This window comes from Ambystoma mexicanum, chromosome 10 (genome assembly GCF_040938575.1).
Source record: "Ambystoma mexicanum isolate Mex_15411 chromosome 10, UKY_AmexF1_1, whole genome shotgun sequence".
NCBI lineage: Eukaryota > Metazoa > Chordata > Amphibia > Caudata > Ambystomatidae > Ambystoma > Ambystoma mexicanum.
This window is the reverse complement of record NC_090932.1, coordinates 1,385,492,741-1,385,511,762: the sequence shown is the minus strand read 5'-3', so window position 1 is coordinate 1,385,511,762 and position 19,022 is coordinate 1,385,492,741. Positions and strand designations below refer to the sequence as shown.

Here is a 19,022-nt window from a genome sequence, read left to right as displayed (position 1 = left end):
AGAAAGCAAAAAAGGTACTGGGAGAAGGCAAATTGAGATATAAAAGGTGTGCGGATGTGAGAAGGAAAGCTGGTCCTAAGTATGAGGTAGGGAACTTAGTGTGGCTTTCTACCCGACATTTAAGAATTAAGGGGAAGAATAAATGTAGTCCTCGATTTGTAGGTCCATTTGAGGTCGAAAAAATCATAAATCCAGTGGCAGTACGACTGAAGTTACCCAAGCAATTGAAAGTACACCCCACTTTCCATGTTAGTCATTTGAAACCAGTTAGTCCAGGCACCAGGTTTAGAACTCATCCCCCTTCTGTGATTATGGAGGATTCATCAGAGGATTTGTAGTTAATAACATTTTGGATTCCAGGAAAGTGAGGGGAAGGTTGCAGTATTTGATGACTGGGAGGGATATGGACCTGAGGAACGTACCTGGGAGGATTCCTCTGATGTACATGCTCCTAGGTTAGTTGCTAGGTTTCATGCTAAAAATCTGCACAAGATTGGCCCAGGGACTGGGCCTTAGAAGGGGGGTACTGTCAGGTTTCCTTTAATTATTCCCCTTCTATTTCTGTGTGGGTTAGAAGTTTTCTACTGCAGTTGGTTTGGCCGTGTCTTTTCTATACAGATTCCTGGCTCTGGCCCAAGGCAAGATGGAGTTTTACAATAGAAGCTTTGATTGGCTAGAGAGAACTGCAGGACAACAATGAACGTTCTAAACTGTCACTCTCTGCCTTTCATCGTCGTAACCCCAGCTGAGAGGAGGACGTGTTGGTAGCTGCTCCTGCTGAAGTCTTGGGCCTAGTGGATTTGAACTTTCAAATCCTGGCAGTCGAGCGGCTACTTATTCGGGGTTGTTCAGGAGAAGTATTCAGGTTCACAGGAGAGTTTTCGTTCTTTTGGAAAAGAAACATTCTTAAGCTAAGTGACTTTATTTGGATATGTAAATCTGTTGCTCAGATTCATTAGTGACTTTTAGAGAAAGTAAATGTAAATTCAATAGTAGAACTGTGATGTTACACTGTTAATAGTTCAACGTTTAATTCTTAAACGCGCGCGAGCAACGGAAGTCTGTTTCGTGAATTCTATAGCGCGTGTGTTCATAGCGCGAGTGTTCATTGCGTGGGTATTCATAGTGCATGTATGCGAGCGCGAGAAAAGACTGCTATGTGATTTCTCAGCGCGGGTGTTCATAGTGCGTGTATTCATAGCGTGTGTACGCGAACGCGAGAAAAGACTACTAAGTGATTTCTGCAGCGCGCAAGTTCATAGTGCATGAGTTCATAGCATGTGTACGCGAGCGTGAGAAAAGACTGCTATGTGATTTCTACAGCTCGTGTGTTCATAGCGCCGGTGTTCATAGCGCGTTTACGCGAGCGCAAGAAAAGACTGCTACGTGATTTCTTCAGCGCGTGATTTCCTCAGAGTGTGTTTTTCTCCGGCGCGTATTTTCTTCAGCACGTGTTCTGTGCGTGTAAATCTTTGCGCGTTTGTATAAGTTTGCAAGTTCTTAAAGAGACTATGTACTTTATTTATTAAGAAAGATGAACAGGATTCATTTTAAGCCCATCATAACTGAAACATTATACAGTTTTAAAAGGCATGAGTCAAGTTTCTTAAGGCTACATTACTCAAAGGAGTTGCTGTTATTTTTCAAGATTTTCAAAGCAAAAAAGAAGGTAGAAAGATTTTATCAGCAATTACTCCAATCTTCTCTAAGATCCTTAAAGAGAAGAACCAGGTATGATTCTTTACATTTTAGTTAAGGATGTAGAGTTTTCAAAATCAAAAGGTAGTTAAGTAATTTGAGGATTTTGTGTGTTCTTATGTATTCACTGCAGGTTCCGGATCAGCTAGTCTAGACGTCGCCAGCCTGGTGTTTATGTTATCCACTTCCCCTTTTCCCTTTGGGGTGTAGTTAACAGAGCCGAGTATAAACTGGTTCTGAGGATTACATTTCAGGGGGATTGTCGGGGTTCAGCAGCTTCCGCGGGCACAGGATATCTCTCAGCCTGACATATATGAGACTGTCCTCTTCTCCCGGGCCTTCCGGAGCACTGTGTCTCTATCCCGATAGTTCAACAAGCAAGCTATTAACGTACGGGCGGTGCCCCGGGGATAGGTCTTCTGCCACTGGGTATCCTGTGCGCTCTCTCGACTACGCACATTGGGGAAAAACCTTCGGGTTCCAGTGCTTCCAGCAGTATTCCCTCAACTTGAGTCTCCATGTTCCTCTGGTCTTGTCTCTCTGGCAAGTCGTCCATTGTTCTGATGTTTTTGGGCTGCAATGCTGTCTCAAAGTGCAGCTTGGATTGCTGCTTGCCTCCTTTGTTGGACTTGGACATAGTGCTAGGTTTAAAGCAGCAGTTGCAGTAGATTCCCCTTCAGGTCAGTTCTTGAGGTTTGATATGTGCCAGATGTGGCCTCTTCCTCCGCACAGGATGTGGGTGCTATAGCTTCATCCACTACACCATTTGCCTGATTCCTCCGTAGGTTTGTGGTTGCGACAGGGAAGGAGGCTCCAGGGGTCCAATGCCATCCCCTTCCCCCTCTCCTCCAGAAGTCTGGCCGTGTGCTTTGGCAAGGTTTTGCACGGTCCAGGGTGTTATGTATGTCGCTAGAGGGTTCAGCGTGGATGGGTACCCCTGTTCTCTAGGGGCTACATGCTCATTCTCCAGACCACTGTGCTGGGTTGGTTTCCCCGGCAGTACCACCAAAACGCTGCCACCACTGCCTGGTGGCTGCCTCCGGCCAGTCCGTCCCGCGCCACTCAAAGAAATTGGGGCTTAACTCGCATATGGTGGGGGCGTGCAGTATGGAACTCAAAGACCGGGCCCGTCTCCAGTTATTGTGGGTGGATTCGAGAGTTAGTATGTTTATGCACAGTCCCCAGGGAAAAGAGCGAAGCAGAACAGACTGATCCTATTCCAACTTAACACATATCCCAGTTCCTTTTGGTGAGGCCTCGCAGGATACAGTATGCGATGCTGACAACGGGCTCAAGGGCGGTTGATGCGGCAGACGCTCCACACAGCTCCACTCACACTCGCATTGATGCCGCAATAGTGATGTTCAATACTTCATGTGTGAGATCCGCCAGCACTGGTCATTATGTCCCCCTGAGTGAGAGCCCGCGGAGGCCGGGACTGCCAGCATGCGTCCGCCACCAGTTCGAGGGCTTGTCAGCTGTGCTATTAGAAGGTGAGGCAACACACCACCTTAAATTCTGCAGTTTAAAGAGATTAGGGCTTAAAGTTGTAGAGAATTTGCAGCACGCGTTCCGAACAAGATAGCACGGGTCACCGACCAGAGAGCAGGAAAGGGCAGGCACTCCCACAATGAGCCGCCAGGGGGTAGTAATTTGCAGTTTCGTTCTTATGGATCGATGGTGTCAGGCTCCCTGCACGGTGTGAACTTTCAGGTGAAGTTTCCCCCTCTGCTATTCACAGGCCACCGGCGGCGCCCAGCAACCCAGGGTCAACTGCCTCGGGCAGCTACTATAACTAGGTGTTTATGCGGGAAGAGGACCACGACCCCCTCAACACAGCTCACCTCAGGGGTCAACCAGAGTACATGCGCCCAGGGCGGGTCAGCAGTCTCCGTCGGGGCAGCCACGCACCGCCGCTCCTTCGATCCACCACTTGTTCCTCAATATGCAACCATTCAGGGCTCTCATGTCTCCAGTCCCTCTCGTGCGGCCAGCTCTCGGAGACCAACGCACCACTCTGCAGTAGCACCCTGATGGTACAGGTTACAGCGTTGTGTCAGCGGGCGCAGATGGCCGCCACCCCGCGGCTCCCCACCACCGTCAGCAGTAGGCAGCACCGTACGCCACCAACAGAGTCGGCAGCCACTCCCACCTGGCCGGCCCTCTGCCTAGGCTCCAGGTGCCAACCTTAGTGCCACGCCCGTCGGTGCCCCCCAGTGAGAGGGTCCCCACTCAACAGGTAAGGCGGGCTTCTTCACGTTCTGCTGCTCCTTCCTCAATCCTTCGTACCCACTCAGCAGAGCTTCATCTGTCCAGCACAGAGCAGCCGTCTCCCCTCATCCAGTGATGGGGCCCCTCCACCACTCCTCGCTGTCTGCCAGCCTGCCACCGCTTGGCACTGCTCCACCAGGATCCGAGGTATTCTGGCACCGATTTCTGCCGGAGTTGCTGCCACTGGGTCATGCCGTTTGTTGCCTTCAATTCTGTGCAACGTGACCATGGGTTTCAGTCAGGGAACCACCAGATAATACGCCGGATATGTGTAGGTGCAGGAGAGCTTCACGGGCCTGCAGCCATTTTGGTTGGGTTCTCGAGCACCCCGTTAATATTACCAGTAGTTGATCAAACATCGTTGAGGAATTGTGGGGTTTAGCAGCTCCGTGGACATACCTGCATGACCAGACACGCTTCTCTCGCACCTTGCAGGTGAATTCCAAGTTTCAATGTCCAGCGCAGCCAATTGTGAATCTCATAACTAGATCGCACGTTGTACTTAGCATCGCTTTCATTCCATATTGACTCTGTGCGCCTCTTCTTCCTCTCAGTATTTGAGGCTTTCTGGGACTTGGGAGTGCCAAGGATTTTTAGACTATTGTTAAGTTACATTGATGCACACTTCTGTAACCATTATAAACATTAGATGTTAAATGTGTTTTAGAGGCGTTATGTACTTCTGAAGAGCAAATGGAGTTCTGTTTGGAAGGTTTAACAAATGGGGTTTTCAGGGTTTTACCATTAAAGGGTTCTGAATAATGGCAGCATGCCATCAAAGACTCTGGATTTAGGGTTTCTTCTTCATTGGAAACGGAAGAACACTATGTCTCTCCTGTGGGAAGTCACCACCTCCCCATGACAGCCAACTCCTTCCATATGATCCAACCCCATGATACCGCCCCAGGTTCAGGATCTGGTAGTGGCTGCCTTTCCCTGACCACATGGGGATCAGTGATGACTACATAGGATTCATCACATAACCATATATTTGATAATTGTGCCTTTCATTTAATCTTTGCTATCACCTTTTGTGATATCCACTCTACCCTGTGTAAGGAAGGCATGGTATCAAAGTAAGACAGACAAGTGACCACAGTTTAAGGGTGTTTATGGAACTTTATCAAGGGTGTGATAAACACCCATCTTAACCTACATCTAAGATGGGAGCAAGCTACGACCATCAAAATAATAATAATGCAGTCCTAGTGGAGTCTCATCCAAATAAAAGGGCCTATACTAAATAACCTATAGCCAAATCCTTACCGCTAAGTTACAAATAGTGTGGGGTAAAGTTCATGAAAAAGAATGAAGTGTTCACAAAATAAGTCAGGATGTTCAGGCCATTGGCCTCCCTTCCCCATGTTTTCAGCATGGGACAAGGCGGTTCACTCGAGCATAGCACACTCTGGGGCTGCTTCGGGATGAGGACACAGTTCCTTTACAAGTATCAGGGCCTTCTATGCCCAGGACTCCTTAAGTTATCAAAAGTCTCTTGCTTCAGAGGGCCTGATATATCAAACAAACGAAAAGTTCCTTTAGGGTGATTCACGGTCACCCTGGATCCCCCTCAGCCAGGCTCAGATTCCTTTTGTACCACAAGCTTTTCTCGGGTGACTCAGTTCATCCCGGATCCCCCTCAGTCGGGCTCAGATCCCCTTTTCACAATTAATGTTCCTCAGCTGGGCTTCGATCAATTACAGTTCATATATCTTTTCTTGGGTTACTCACGCTTCAACCCGGATTCCCCTCCATCGGGCGCAGATCCCATTTTCACAATTAGTCTCCAAAAGCTGGGTTCAGACCAATTACAGTATATATTAGCAATCGAAAACTTATGTGCATGGGGTTTGGCTTGACCCGTTGCAGGAGCACTTTGATTTCATAGTTCACAATTATACACAATCAGTTGGATGTCTAACAGAATCCTTCGAATGAGCACCTAGGTGGCACCGGACCACTCTGCCTATAGCATCTACCTTGATTTCAAAAGTTCAATCACTCCTTAGATATTCAATTATATTCACGTTGCTTATCACATATGCTTTACACTCTGTTCTTTGCAGATTTCTTCATGTAATGTTGCTGCTTTCAACCTTGGTTCTAACACAGACAGGTCTGCTATCAGTATCCCTCGACTCACCAGCTGTGCTGCCTTAACTGCAGTGGCTTTGTTGCAGTAGCCAAGGACAGGAGCATGGCAGCAATAGCTCCTCCCCGCCTAGGCTATCGATGTGGGAGAGCCCTGAGTACCTTTGACACACAATGCACCTTTCTGCAGCTTTAATTCCCGGTCTTCTGTTTCTTATTATCAAGGGCTTGTGAAAGTAGCGGTTTTCTTCCTCTGGAAAGGTCAAGGGCAATTCCCTCCTTGCAACCGCCTTTCTCCTTGTGTTCAACAGCCATCTCAGAACTGCTGCTTCCTCTTGTGTTTTGCCTTGCTCCAAGTGTGCTTTCATGCTCTGCCTTTTATCCGTGTGGGGAGGTGTGATGAAAGACAGGAGTGTGTAATTATCGGTAAATGCCGGACTCTACCTGACCCTTGTGCCAGGTATACAGCTCTGGTGTTAGGCCGTTGTCACTCATGATGAACTGTCCATGAGAAAGTGTTTGTGTCGGGAAAGGGGGACGGGGCAGTTGAGCTTCTAGGTATATGTGCTGGTAGGATGGGGAAAAGGTGTTAAAGGGAAGGGGATACGCATCCGGTGACCCGCTTTCACACCCTGGGGACCCATCATCCAGATGATACTCCCGCACTGGTCCACCCCCAGGAACTGGATCCAAAAATGATGGTTGTGTCCTGGCCACCTAGCTGACAGATCCCTGGGGACTGGTGGGTAAGACACCTTCAGGTTTCTCACACCCTTTTAGACTCTTACCCGCACCAAGTTGTTCTCCCACAAGAGTCCACCTCCAGCAAAGCCCCTCCTCTATCAAAACATTGTTTCATCAAGTTCAGAAAATGCCAAGCCTAACTGTAAACTAGCCATTTAATCAGAGCATCACATTCTACATATCATTTAACATAGCCACCTACTCTCCACTCCAAACCTTCACCTTGTTTAGTTCGGTTTCCTTTCTGCATTATTCAAGATGATCAAAAACAGCCTCAACTTCAATAAAACAGTCAGTCTTCCCCTTCATACTCCAGTTATCGTGCAATCTTGTTAATAACAATAATAAGGATGCATCACTGCTCTGCTTCTAAACGAAACTCACCCAATTCTTCTTTACAATGTCTTCCGATGGACATGCAAAGATTACCTAAATTCCAGCCAGGAAGGAAGCGCTATCTAAACAGACCATAGAATTAGAACCATTCCAATATGGCTCTGGCCCTTTCCGGGGGACTCCTCAAATTAAATGAAGAAAATGATCACGGAAATAGCTGGTTAGCTTTCACTCCAATCTATGCACGATAAATATTTCGCTGGAAAACTGCACACCGAAAGATTTTGGAATTATGAAAGAAGAATGTAGCATAGCAGAACTGGAAAAACAATGCAATGAGTAACTGACGCAGACACTGATTACAACAGTATCATCTTAGAAAAACTCACCACTGAATCCAGCAAGATGATGGCAATATCGGATTGCCAAACCATAGAATTGGAGAGGTCTGGGATCAACCATATCATTTTTGAGAATGGTGTCTTACAAAAGAGATCTGGGTGTTAAACTGTCTGAGGGACAAAGGATTCTACTTAACAAAAAGGAAATGCTCAAGAAATAGAAACAAATTAGGTGGATGCAACAAAGCAGGCAGCAGTTGCTCAGTGGAATATCCACTTTTCAGATTGTACTGGGTTTGACAGAAAAAAATGGTGCAGGAACTGAACTATGGGTCTTTCGGACACATGTATGAAATAAAGATTTCTCACGCGTAATTCAAATTATGGTACAGAATTCCAATGTATGGATTAATGATGGGGGGGGCGGGGTGGGGTGTGGGGGGGGGGGGCGGGGTGGGGGTGGGTGTGGGTGTGGGTGTGGGTGTGGGTGTGGGTGTGGGTGTGGGTGTGTGGGGGTGTGGGTGTGGGTGTGGGTGTGTGTGTGTGTGTGTGTGTGTGTGTGTGTGTGTGTGTGTGTGTGTGTATATATATATATATATATGTGTAGGTGTATGTGGACCCATTACCACACATTCATTTTGTTTATATTATCATAATGAATTGCATTCTTTTCTTTTTATACCAGAATAAAAAGAATACAAAAATCAGAAATGCAGTGCAATTAAATTGTCATGTCAAAAGCTAGGGCTACTGTCCAATGTGACAGGGTTACCTTTCCCCAGAGAAATGAATAATATGTAAGATAGCTAAAATCATTCAAACTGATTATTCAATAAAAATGGTGTGTCCCTAACAAATGCAAACAAAACTATCAATTGTTAGGTGCTTGGAATACTGCAAATAATAATATAAGTTAACTGCAATTGTCATTTAATGTTCACACATCTCTAAATTGTATAGAAATTTCAATAATGTATGAAAGGATAGGCACATAATTTCTATTGACTGATACTCTTCTAAATCCATAAAGGAACTACATAGACTTATCTAAACCACAAGGTGATACACTGAATGTTTTCTGGAAAGAAAGTGCTAATGAGTTACACAGAGATTCAATACTTTGTGAATTTACTTTGTACAAGCCACTGATGCTTTAATTTCTGTCATACTATTTAGAACTTTAAATAGTCAATGATTCAAAACAATGAATAGTGTTAACATATTAAAAGACATTTATGTGATTTTATATATTATATAGAATGTTATATCATCCTCAATACTTCTAAAAGACAGCACATTCATTGTGTAATTTGTAAAGTTACTTATAACAAGACACTTATTTTATAATACATGCATTACAATTTAGAATTTTACATCAACAATTTAAAACACTATTGTTTTAAATTATGCTGATTTAACACCAGTAAATGAACTAACCTTTATTGTATAATTTATATACAAAGCAAAAATATAGAATGCTACACGTTTTTCAGTTTTGCACAGCAATAAAGTGATTAAATACACATAGTCCTTTTTCATAAAAATATTTTTATTTATGCAAAATATGGGGATAAAACTCTGTCTTAAAGATCATTCTAAGAGATAGATTTAAATACGGATGTTTCAAACATTAAAGCCTCACAAACAGATTCATATTTTATTCAAAGACTTTTTTTGTTATATGGGACAATACACAGTTTCACTTGGTCCATTTCAAAAGGTGGTCACATTGTATATTCTTCAATACAAAGGAGCAAGGAAGGCATATAACCATCTGAGACTCTGAAAATATAATGTCAACAAAAGAATATGTTGGCCAACTGTAGAATTTTCACAAACCTGAAACCTTTGTCAAGCCCTTCAACTTGCAACCAAACTTGAATGAGCGCTCTTCATAAAAGAACATGTTTATTAGCTATAATAAAATATCAGACTTTGTAGAGAAATATGTAAAAGAAATCATGTGTTCATTCTCCATACAACTCATACCATATAAGCATTTCAGTAATAATAAAGGAGAGGGCATTGCACCAGGATATAAAAAGGACAGAACTAAAGATCGGTATCTGTCTTATTGCAGTTATCATCCTTGAAAAGAAATGTCAAGAAGATCTTAAATATCTGCATAGAACTTCATGTTGGAAATCAGATAAATGTTTTTTCTTGGAAAAATAATGCTGACACTTGGTAGAATTGCATTCACTTTTTTCTTGCCAGGCTGCACAACTGAGATGTAGGATGCTTGAAATCTGCGGTATTGTCTCATTATTTCTACCACAAAATCTTATCGAACTCCATTCCATACCGTATTACCAACAGGAATTGGCTTAACCCACCATCAAATATTTGCAATTCCTTCTGACGGAACTGGGAAATTATCAACTTAATATTATGGTATGATCGTGGATGTGAGAATAAATGCTGTATAAATTTCGGGTATCAAGATTTGTTGGAGATTGTTTATCTCAAATGTGACTGTTGGCCTAATCTAGCATGTGTGCACACTCACATTTCTATCCAATCGTGGTGTTTTTACAACAAACACAATATAACAAGTTCACATTGTTGAATTCCATATATAGTGGCTCTATCAACTACTGATTCTGTGTCTAGTGGATTTCATATTTTCCTTGAAATGTTTGCAGTAGGTCCACAGGTCTGGCTTGACGTTTTGACAATGTGATAAACATCATGATTGTTGTTGGTTTTAAAAAGAAAGTACATCTGACGGTACTTTATAGAAAGACAAAAGCACAGTACTGAAAATGCACACTTGACTGGACTTCTTCACAATTTACCAAATGCTAAGAACTATTGGAAATCAACATCTGGCACCAATGTTTATGCACAGAGTAGGTTAAAATTAGTAAAGGTAGTGCATTGCAGCAGCACACTTCAAAGTACTTAGAGCACAGTAACTAAACAATACTGCTCAGTGCAGGCCAAGCATAGACATTCCTGTGGGCAAAGAAACATTGCATTACATTAATGCATTTAATGGACAGGGTGTCATTTGAGATGCCATTGCCCTCAAGAGTGACACTGTGCATAATTTGTTATTGCAACCCATCACAAACCTTGCTATTCTGGTCGTATTTTAATTAAAAATGTATGCTGTTTTAAATAAGTCTGCTATTTCATATTAACAAAATCAGCAATCCTACTATGTTGAATCCTTGCAATAGTGTGTGTTGTGGGCTGTTCAGTCTGCTTCAACCACTTCACTGTGTTAAACTTTCTAGTTGCAAAAATACAAATTCTTTAGAACTTCCCAGAGATACAGTCCCATATGCATTTCCCAAACGTATACTGTAACGCTGCATATTTTGGGCATAGAACAAAAGATTGCAGGGCAAAACAAAGGTTTTACAAATTCTGAAACAGATTTTAAAGGGTGGAGTCTTTGGCTCAGAGGCCCAGCTGAGTAACATTTTTAACAACGTTTTCTTACAGTGATACAAAAAGACAAAAGTATTAATTGCAGTCATGATTAAAATGCCTAAAAATTAGCCAACCCTCCCAAATGTGCCCTTATACAAATTATTTATAAATATTGCACTTAATGACATAGTATTGCGCATCAGTGAACTTGGTCCTGAGGAATTGTGATCTGCATACAATTTCCCTAAAAACGTTTAAAAAATTCATATAAAAACAGTAAACTCATTTCCCCGTAGAGAAATGTTTCTGTACTTATTGCGCAGTAAGATTTTTCTGTACTTAAAATAGTAGACACAATTAACACATTTAGAAAAAAAGATTTTCCCCATTGTCTTTACGATCTGCAAGTGAGGCACTGCCCGTTTCCAAGAGATGACCCAAATACACCTACAACCGTGGACAAGTTTATGGTGTGTGCATGACAAACAATCGGTTTTGAGAGGCGTTTAAATAAGAGGGTACAAGAGTGTGGCTGAATACAAAGATACAACAAAATATTAGCAACAAAAACTAAAAAAAGACTGTCTTAAAAAGGCAAAAGGCACAACAGATGGATCTAGGATATAGAGTTGTCCAGGTACACACATACATTTCAGTGAGTGTATAAAACGTCCATAACTTATGAAGATGGTCTGAACCTATGTCCGAGCAGCTTCATTCAGGATACAGCCATGATGGATTCATTTGCTTGGACATGGTATTTTACCTTCCAAAATGTAAGCATCCAAGAGCGAGTGAACAAAAGTGTAAACTGTCATTACGATGTGGATTTCCAGGGATTTAAATCTGGCAGATTATCTAGTCTCCACATGCTTCCATCATCTTCAGGACAGTCTGCCATCAAGTGCCAGTGAAGTCTAAAGTCTTGTACATGAATACTGGCCTGTGTAGGACCCGTGGCACATGCAGATCCATGTTCTACTAGGGTTACTAATTACACATGCAGCACCTTTTAGAAAGCAACCACTGCATCCAGGATACATCACTAGCAAGAAGTAGATGATACAGATCCAGCGATCACTTGCTCTGAACTTCATTGGTCCGGCTTACTTTCAGGAAAAAAAGTCACTTTAGAGGTTCAGCTTCAAGCCGCGTCTTCTCCGAGGCACCACGCCAGGATCGCTCAGGGACTGGTGGATGTCAGTGAAACACTACGCGTACCTGGAGTGCTGCTGAAATACAGATGTCCAAAACAATGCATCTCTTTTTTTTCAGTTTAAAGAAAATTGAGAGTTCCTTGGTGCGGCTGTTAAACAATGTCCAAACGTGCAATACTGCACCAAGGAGAGGTATGTACGAGCCGGCGGCTGAGGGCAACCAGGTCAATGTTCTTCCCTTATATTTTAAATGTTTTCTGTGGTGCCTGCTAGATATGGGTCTCATCCCTCTTCCAGCTCTCAGGGTATCCCTGACGTTCATAGGCAGTGTTTGATGATCTCATTTGATCTAGCGATACAACCACTTCATCGTTTTGAGGGTGTTTGTGCTGCTCCACTGCACGTGGTACCACACTAGACCATCGATCTGCAAATATAAAGCACAGCAGTTATACCCAGGGTTGCCACTTATTGATAATTCCTATTTAGAAATGCAGACAACTTTATTTGCATTAGTCCACATTATTTAACATGTTACATATTAATGTATCTATAGATGAAAGAAGTTGTATGGTTGCATAGGAACCGACTAAACTCTTATTTGATTGGCGGTTTATAATATTTTACACGTTAGAATAAAAATATGCAAACAATGGATACAACTCAAAACCGCAAACCTGTCACAAAACAAAATGAACAACAGTGCCTGCCTTATTATCTGTATGATTTTTGACATGTGAAGTGCAGGACCTTGCACTCATATTTTCCAAGGTTTCTGTATTCTGAGAGAACACATGCTCACATGATATTAAGCGCCAGAATAGTCCAACAAGAAAAAATATTTGAAAACCTCTAACAATCAATCATCCATTATTGTACATTAATTTCCTAGGTAGTGCAACATATCTGTAACATGTTCATGTGAAATGTATGAACGGCAGAATTTATGCATTAACTTATTAGGCCGGATAATTGTAGACTCGCTAAAAAAGTAAACTTATTGTGGGAAACGTGTTCCTGTGCTTTAAGCTTCAGTGCTATAATCACCAGCGGCAATGTGTAATGGGGAGTCTGTCAATTGGTCTGCCAAGGTAACATCTGGTCAACATTCACAGGTACAGTGGCATGCTACCTGCCAAAGCACTGCATCGGGGTACATGCATGATGTTCGCGCTGCCACATGGGGCAACCCAAGTCAACGGGAACCACATAAAGCACAACTTGGGCAGGGAGAACCACATGTGGCAGAGCTTGGGCGGGAACCGGGATCACAGGGCACATAACCGGAGCAGCGAGAGTAGTATGGGGCAAAACCGGGACAATGAAAGGGACACAGGGACAAGCCAGGGAGTACTGGAATATTTTGTATCCCCCCTAGAAAACAATTTTCAAATACCATAGGCTTTTAATCTAATATCACCCAAATATCAATCTGTATAATCCACTTTTGATTTATTTCAAAGCATTCGCTGGGGCAGCAGCACTCCGTGAGTGGTTCCCAGCATGGGTCAGTGTATTGGTTCGCGTAAAACTGAGGGTAACATTTATGCAACTCCACATTAAACAGTCACTAGCCGCCTCTGCCGAGAGAAAGATATCCCACACACGTCAGTGCAATGGAAGGGGCATCTAGTTACTGTGGAGAAAGCCCATGGGTGACTTCTTACCAACAATACTAGGTCTGCAGCCTCTGGCAGGCTTTTATAGAATAATTACACTGATGGCTACTTTAAAAAAGTAATATTTCATTTCACTACGTATGCCAGCGTAATCTCCAATTGCCCACTTTGTGAAAGAACCAAGTAACTGTTGAAAAGCCTAATATTCTTGGAAAGAGCTCCTACCTGATATGATATGGCATTTGTAACACACCTATACACAAGTGTTACAAGGCGCGACGAGGCAAGGGAGGGGGAACGAAGGGAGGACAGAGACTAGGCCAGGTGTCATTCAGATCGTGCAAGTGCATGGGATGATGGAAGGGGAAAGTGCGGGTCGGGGGGAAGGGAGAGTGCAATACCTGAGAGAAATAACAATAGGTAAGTAACAGCCATCACGTGGCAGTGCAAAAGTAAGTGCAGAAGTCAGGTGACAAGTGCTGGTAGTGGGACTGTTGGGATACAGAAACAGTCCCCAAGTGCAGGGGTTTCCAAGCAGACAGTGCAGGTGTGTGAGACTGGCGGTGGAGGGACCTGGGCCTGAGGTCAGAGGGTGACCAGGTAACCGGTGCAGTTTCAGTTTCAGCCAGGAGGTCAGCAGGGGAGAGGAGGAGAAAAAGCAGAAGCAAAGAGAAGGGTTTTGAGGTGCTTTCGGAACCAGAGATGGTTCTCCTCAAGTTTAAGGGAGGCAGGGAGGCTATTACAGAGGGAGGCACCAGCCGAAGAAAGACCTACCACCAACTCGTTGCTTGGAGAAGCGACTGACCCTGAGGGAGTTGGAGGCGGATGAGCGAAGAGCTCGAGAAGGAAGATATTTAGGAAGAGAGAGTTGAAGGTATTGAGGCCCCAGGCCCCAGAAGGCCTTGTGGACAATGCAGAGGGTTTTGAACTTAATCCTTGCAGCCACTGGGAGCCAGTGCAGAGATTTCAGTCCTGGAGAGATCCGATCCTTGGGCTTGAGGCCAAGGATAAGTCTTGCAGTCCTGTTCTGGATGAGTTGCAGAGGGCGTAGAGTAGAGGCAAGCAGATTTAGAAAGAGGCTGTTGCAATAGTCCAGCATAGAGAGAACCAGAGCTCTGGAGACAGTGAGCTTCTGGGGGAAGGAGAGGAAAGGAAGAATACCTCTGAGTATCTGCAGCTGATAGTGTGACTTCTTAGAGACGTTATAGATGTGAGGAGAGATGGAGAGTGTGCAGTCAAAGATGACCCTGAGGTTTTTTGCCTCGCAGGAAGAGGGCCAATCGAGACCGGCCAGAGAGTGACAGCAAAGGAAGGAGTGGGGGTGCCAATGAGGAGAATCTCAGTCTTACTGGCATTAAGGCAGAGGTCTTGGCAGCACACCACTCCTGGATAGCAGGCAGACAGTGATGAGAGATGGAGAAGAGGTGGCCGAAGATAGCCGGAAAATGAGCTGAGTGTCATCCGCATAGCACTGAAAGTTGGGGCAGAGGGCGGCAATGTGGTGGGCAAGAAGTGCCAGGTATTGGTTGAACAGCCAGGGAGAGAGGTTGACCCCTGGGGGACACCACATGCAGAGAAAAAGATAGAGAGAAAGGAACCAAGTTGGACCTGGGAGGGTCGGTCAGAGAGGAAAGAAGTCAGCCAAGCCAGGGCCTGACCAGTGATACCCAGGTTATCACTGAGACATTTGAACAGGATGGCATGGTTGACTGTGTCAAAGGCAGAAGAAAGAGCAAGCAAGATGAGGTCAAATGGGTGTTAGAATCGAGGTTGGAGAGCAGGTCTTCACGGATGTTCAGGAGAGCAGTTTCCGTGGTACTGGCAGCTCTGAAGGCAGACTGATGGTCATGAAGACAACCAACAGATTCAGTGTGGAGATTAAGCTGGGGGATGGCCAGCTTTTCCAGGAGTTTGCCCAGGAAGGGAGTGATGGAGATTGGGCGATAGTTAGCTGGGCAGAAGGGGTGGGCCGAGGGTCTCTTAAGAAGAGGGTGCACAATGGAGTGCTTCAGGGGGGATCGGAAGACTCCAGTGGCGAAGGAGTGGTTGCAGACGTTGGCCAGGGCAGGAGCCAGGGAGTCTATATGGTCCTTGATGGTTTTGGAGGAACAGTGGTGAACCTGTTTTGACGAGACTTTCATAGATTGGACTTGTCTAAAAACCTTGTCTGCGGAGAACAGGGAAAAGGCAGAGAAGGAGGGAGGAGAGGTGGCTGCAGAAGGGCCTGAGGAATAGCAGGAAGTAGAGGGAGGAGAGAGGAGAAGAGTGAGGACAGGATGTCCAGAGTTTTAGAGACGAAGTGAGAAGCCAGTGCCATGCAGAGGGCCTCGGAAGGGACAGGGGAGGTAGGAGACTGCAGCAGGGTTGGCCAGTTCCTTGCAGATTTTAAAGAGTTCAGCCGAGTTGTTAGATGCTGCAGAGATGCAGACTTGGATATGAGCTCTCTTCTTGGTGAGGACAGAGAGCCGGTATTGCCTTTGGAGCAGGCAGCAGGCCAGTTTGTCACAGGATGTACATGAAGCACGCCATTTGGTCTCGGCCACCCTGCACTTGCGTTTAAGGGTGACGAGGTCCGAGTTGTACCAGAAGTTGCACTTGGCTTTGGGCTTCAGGTGGATTCTCATGACAGGGGCAAGAATATCATGAGTATCAGATATAGCAGAGTGGAGCATGGAAAGGGCTGTGTCAGGGTGAGAGTCAGCCAAAAGTGGAGGGGGGAGAGAGAAAGTGGCAGCGAAAGCCTCAACTGATACACGCTTCATGGGTCGGATGACTGAGAAGGTGGGTGGCAATGATGGAAGTGGCTTGGCCTGGGGGATAGAGAGGGTGAGATGGAAGGAAACGAGAAAGTGATCACTCCAAGAGAGAGGAGTGGTGAGAGGGACACAAAGGGGGAGGTCTGAGGAGATCAGAGCATCCAGGGTGTGCCCTGCAGAGTGAGTCGGGCCAGAGGGGAGAATAGAGAGAGAGAGAGAGAGAGAGAGAGAGGAAGAGGGAGAAAGAGAGAGAGTGTCGCAGAGGTCACAAAAGAGTCCAGAGGGAGCACAGGAGGCATCCTGGCAGATGTTGAAGTCTCCAAGCAGGAGGAGTTGAGTGGTCGAGACCAGGAGGGAAGAGGAGAGGTCTATCCACTCAGAGAGGAAGGAGGAGATCTGACCAGGTGGCGGAAAGATGATAGCCACAGTAAGGGAATGGCTAGGGGAGAGAGAGAGCCTGGAGACGAGGCATTCAAAAGAAGAGCAGGACTGTGTAGGAATGACAGGCAGGAATCCACTCAGGGAAGATCAAGGCTACACCCCCTCCGGAACGGTTGGTTCTTGGGGCGGAGAGGATCTTGTAGCCAGTGGGGACGAGCGTACCAAAGCTTGTGACAGAGCTGGCCATGAACCATGTCTCGGTGAGACCGAGGACATCAAGGTCAAGTTCTTCCAGAAGGAGGCAGATGTCTGAGAAGTGTTTGACAGCTGAGCGAGAGTCAAGAGTGGCAATATGGAGAAGATTGACATTCTTGAAGTACTTCCGGGGATGGGTACAAGTCTGAGGTATGCCCTGCGGAGGTGAAGAAGGAGCCTGAGGGGGGGGCAGCAAGTGAAGGGGAGGTCAAGGTAGCGAGGAGGAGGCAGCAGAGGGAGGCAAGGAAACCATGGAGGGGGGAGAAGGGACAGCAGGAGAAGAAAGGAAATTGATAAGGCGCGGGAAGCGTCTATCGAAGAGGAGAAGGTTGCCCTGAGGGCCTTAGACCAGGATGGTGCCATTCACATAAACATTGATGATGACCTTAGAGGACTGGAAGGAGGGCATCCCACCGGGTGCAATCATTAATGGGAGAAGAAGAGAAAGGAGAAAGCACAGAGACCATATGAAGGGTCCATAGGTCTGGCGAGGGAATAACAAAGAGGATGTCGGTGAGGGTTTGCCTAGAGGATGCACTGGTATAGGTGTTTGCGATAGGAAGGCCTGGGTTGGAGACCAGGATGTCCTTTTTAAAACTTTTTCCTACCAGATTTAGTGAGGAGAGCAGGATAGTCGATAGAGAAGCAGTTAGAAAAAATACGAGAGACATAGAGCACTATAGGGTAGAGGGGAGAGGAGAGAGGGGGAAGGGAAAGGGAAGGGGAGAAAACTAGGGAAGGACACAGGGTAGGGTGCAAGCAAATGAGCAAATGAGACAGTGAGAAGCGAGACGGTTGAGCAATTGGACAAGAAGATAACACTCAGAATGAAGGAACAATCACGATGCAAAATTTTAAAAACAGGAGCAATTTTAAATACTGATACAATGCAAATTTTAAAACCGGAGGAAACCCCACCTAAATTTGAGAATCCTGAATACAGGGAGAAAGGCCTAGGTTTCAAAATGCAATTTTAAATACTGATACAATACAAATTTAAACAGGAGGAAAACTCACCCAAGGAACACGATAGGTGCCATATTCAGGATGCATGGTCCTATGGAGGTGGTATCTGTAATGGCATGTACCTGATCTCATGAATATGGCTTACCTTGCATTACTTCTTAACCTGACTTAACTTATGTGCCCACTCCCAATTGCAGAAAAATGCAGGGGAACCTGTTTGGGGTTGCCAATCAGGATCTCCAAAAACTGGAATGATCTACAAATCAAACCTCGCATTCGATCCTACCAGCTGGTGCAGTCCTCTACACTTGTATCTCAAACTGCCACCATGCCCCACTCACTTCCGCACTACCCCATGATCTCTCAAACTGCATCCTTTACTGTGCCTTACCTCTTAGTTGCCTTCTGTGTTTCCTCACCACAGATCCTATCCCAATAGAAATGGATTCCTCCCGCCTTTTCACAGTCCTTGGCACAGATTACTAGTGCACATGCCTCCCACTGCCATCGTCCTTCTCACAGTCAACTGCTTGGCCCGAGCCACTCATCACCCTCATCACTGAGCCACATAAGGCCCCTTAGAACCATTTCAGTCAAACTGCACCACCAGAATCTTGTTCCCCATCCAATAGGTGTTTTATTTTTGTGTGAATCTCTTGTTTGTTTTCTTTTCTGCTCATGGGGTTGAGTGTCAGGTCATTCTTTACTCCTAACTCTCACACACACCCTCCTTCTGCACGTCCATCTGTTTCAGTCTTTCACCACATCAGTGATCTTTGACCTTTTATCAATCTGGTATAGCCCTTCCCGCTGGCTTTTTAGTTGCCAAAAGCAATACTGTGCACCTATTCGTGCTGTACCGGGTGGCAACATCCCTCAGCCCTCATTAAAGGCCTGAGTTTCGCTTGATCCTATGAACTTAGACCAAATTATTTGTCCTTCACCTCTAACCTACCTCTGTCCATCACTTTCTCTGCTTCCACTCTACCACTTCATCCATCATATTCTTAATCTAATGAAGTCCAC

At 45.1% G+C, this 19,022-nt stretch overlaps 1 protein-coding gene across 3 annotated transcripts in view; it reads right to left on the bottom strand.

Moving 5' to 3' along the window:
• Positions 1–9,012: 9,012 nt before the first annotated feature.
• The window catches only part of TRPV4 (transient receptor potential cation channel subfamily V member 4), an 848,481-nt gene continuing 838,471 nt past the window's right edge, over positions 9,013–19,022 (bottom strand). For all 3 annotated transcript variants that reach the window (XM_069619410.1, XM_069619409.1, XM_069619408.1), the window contains exon 16: positions 9,013–12,446. In XM_069619410.1, coding sequence (XP_069475511.1) covers positions 12,289–12,446 — 158 coding nt within the window. In that variant the 3' untranslated portion in view covers positions 9,013–12,288. The remainder of the gene's footprint in view (positions 12,447–19,022) is intronic.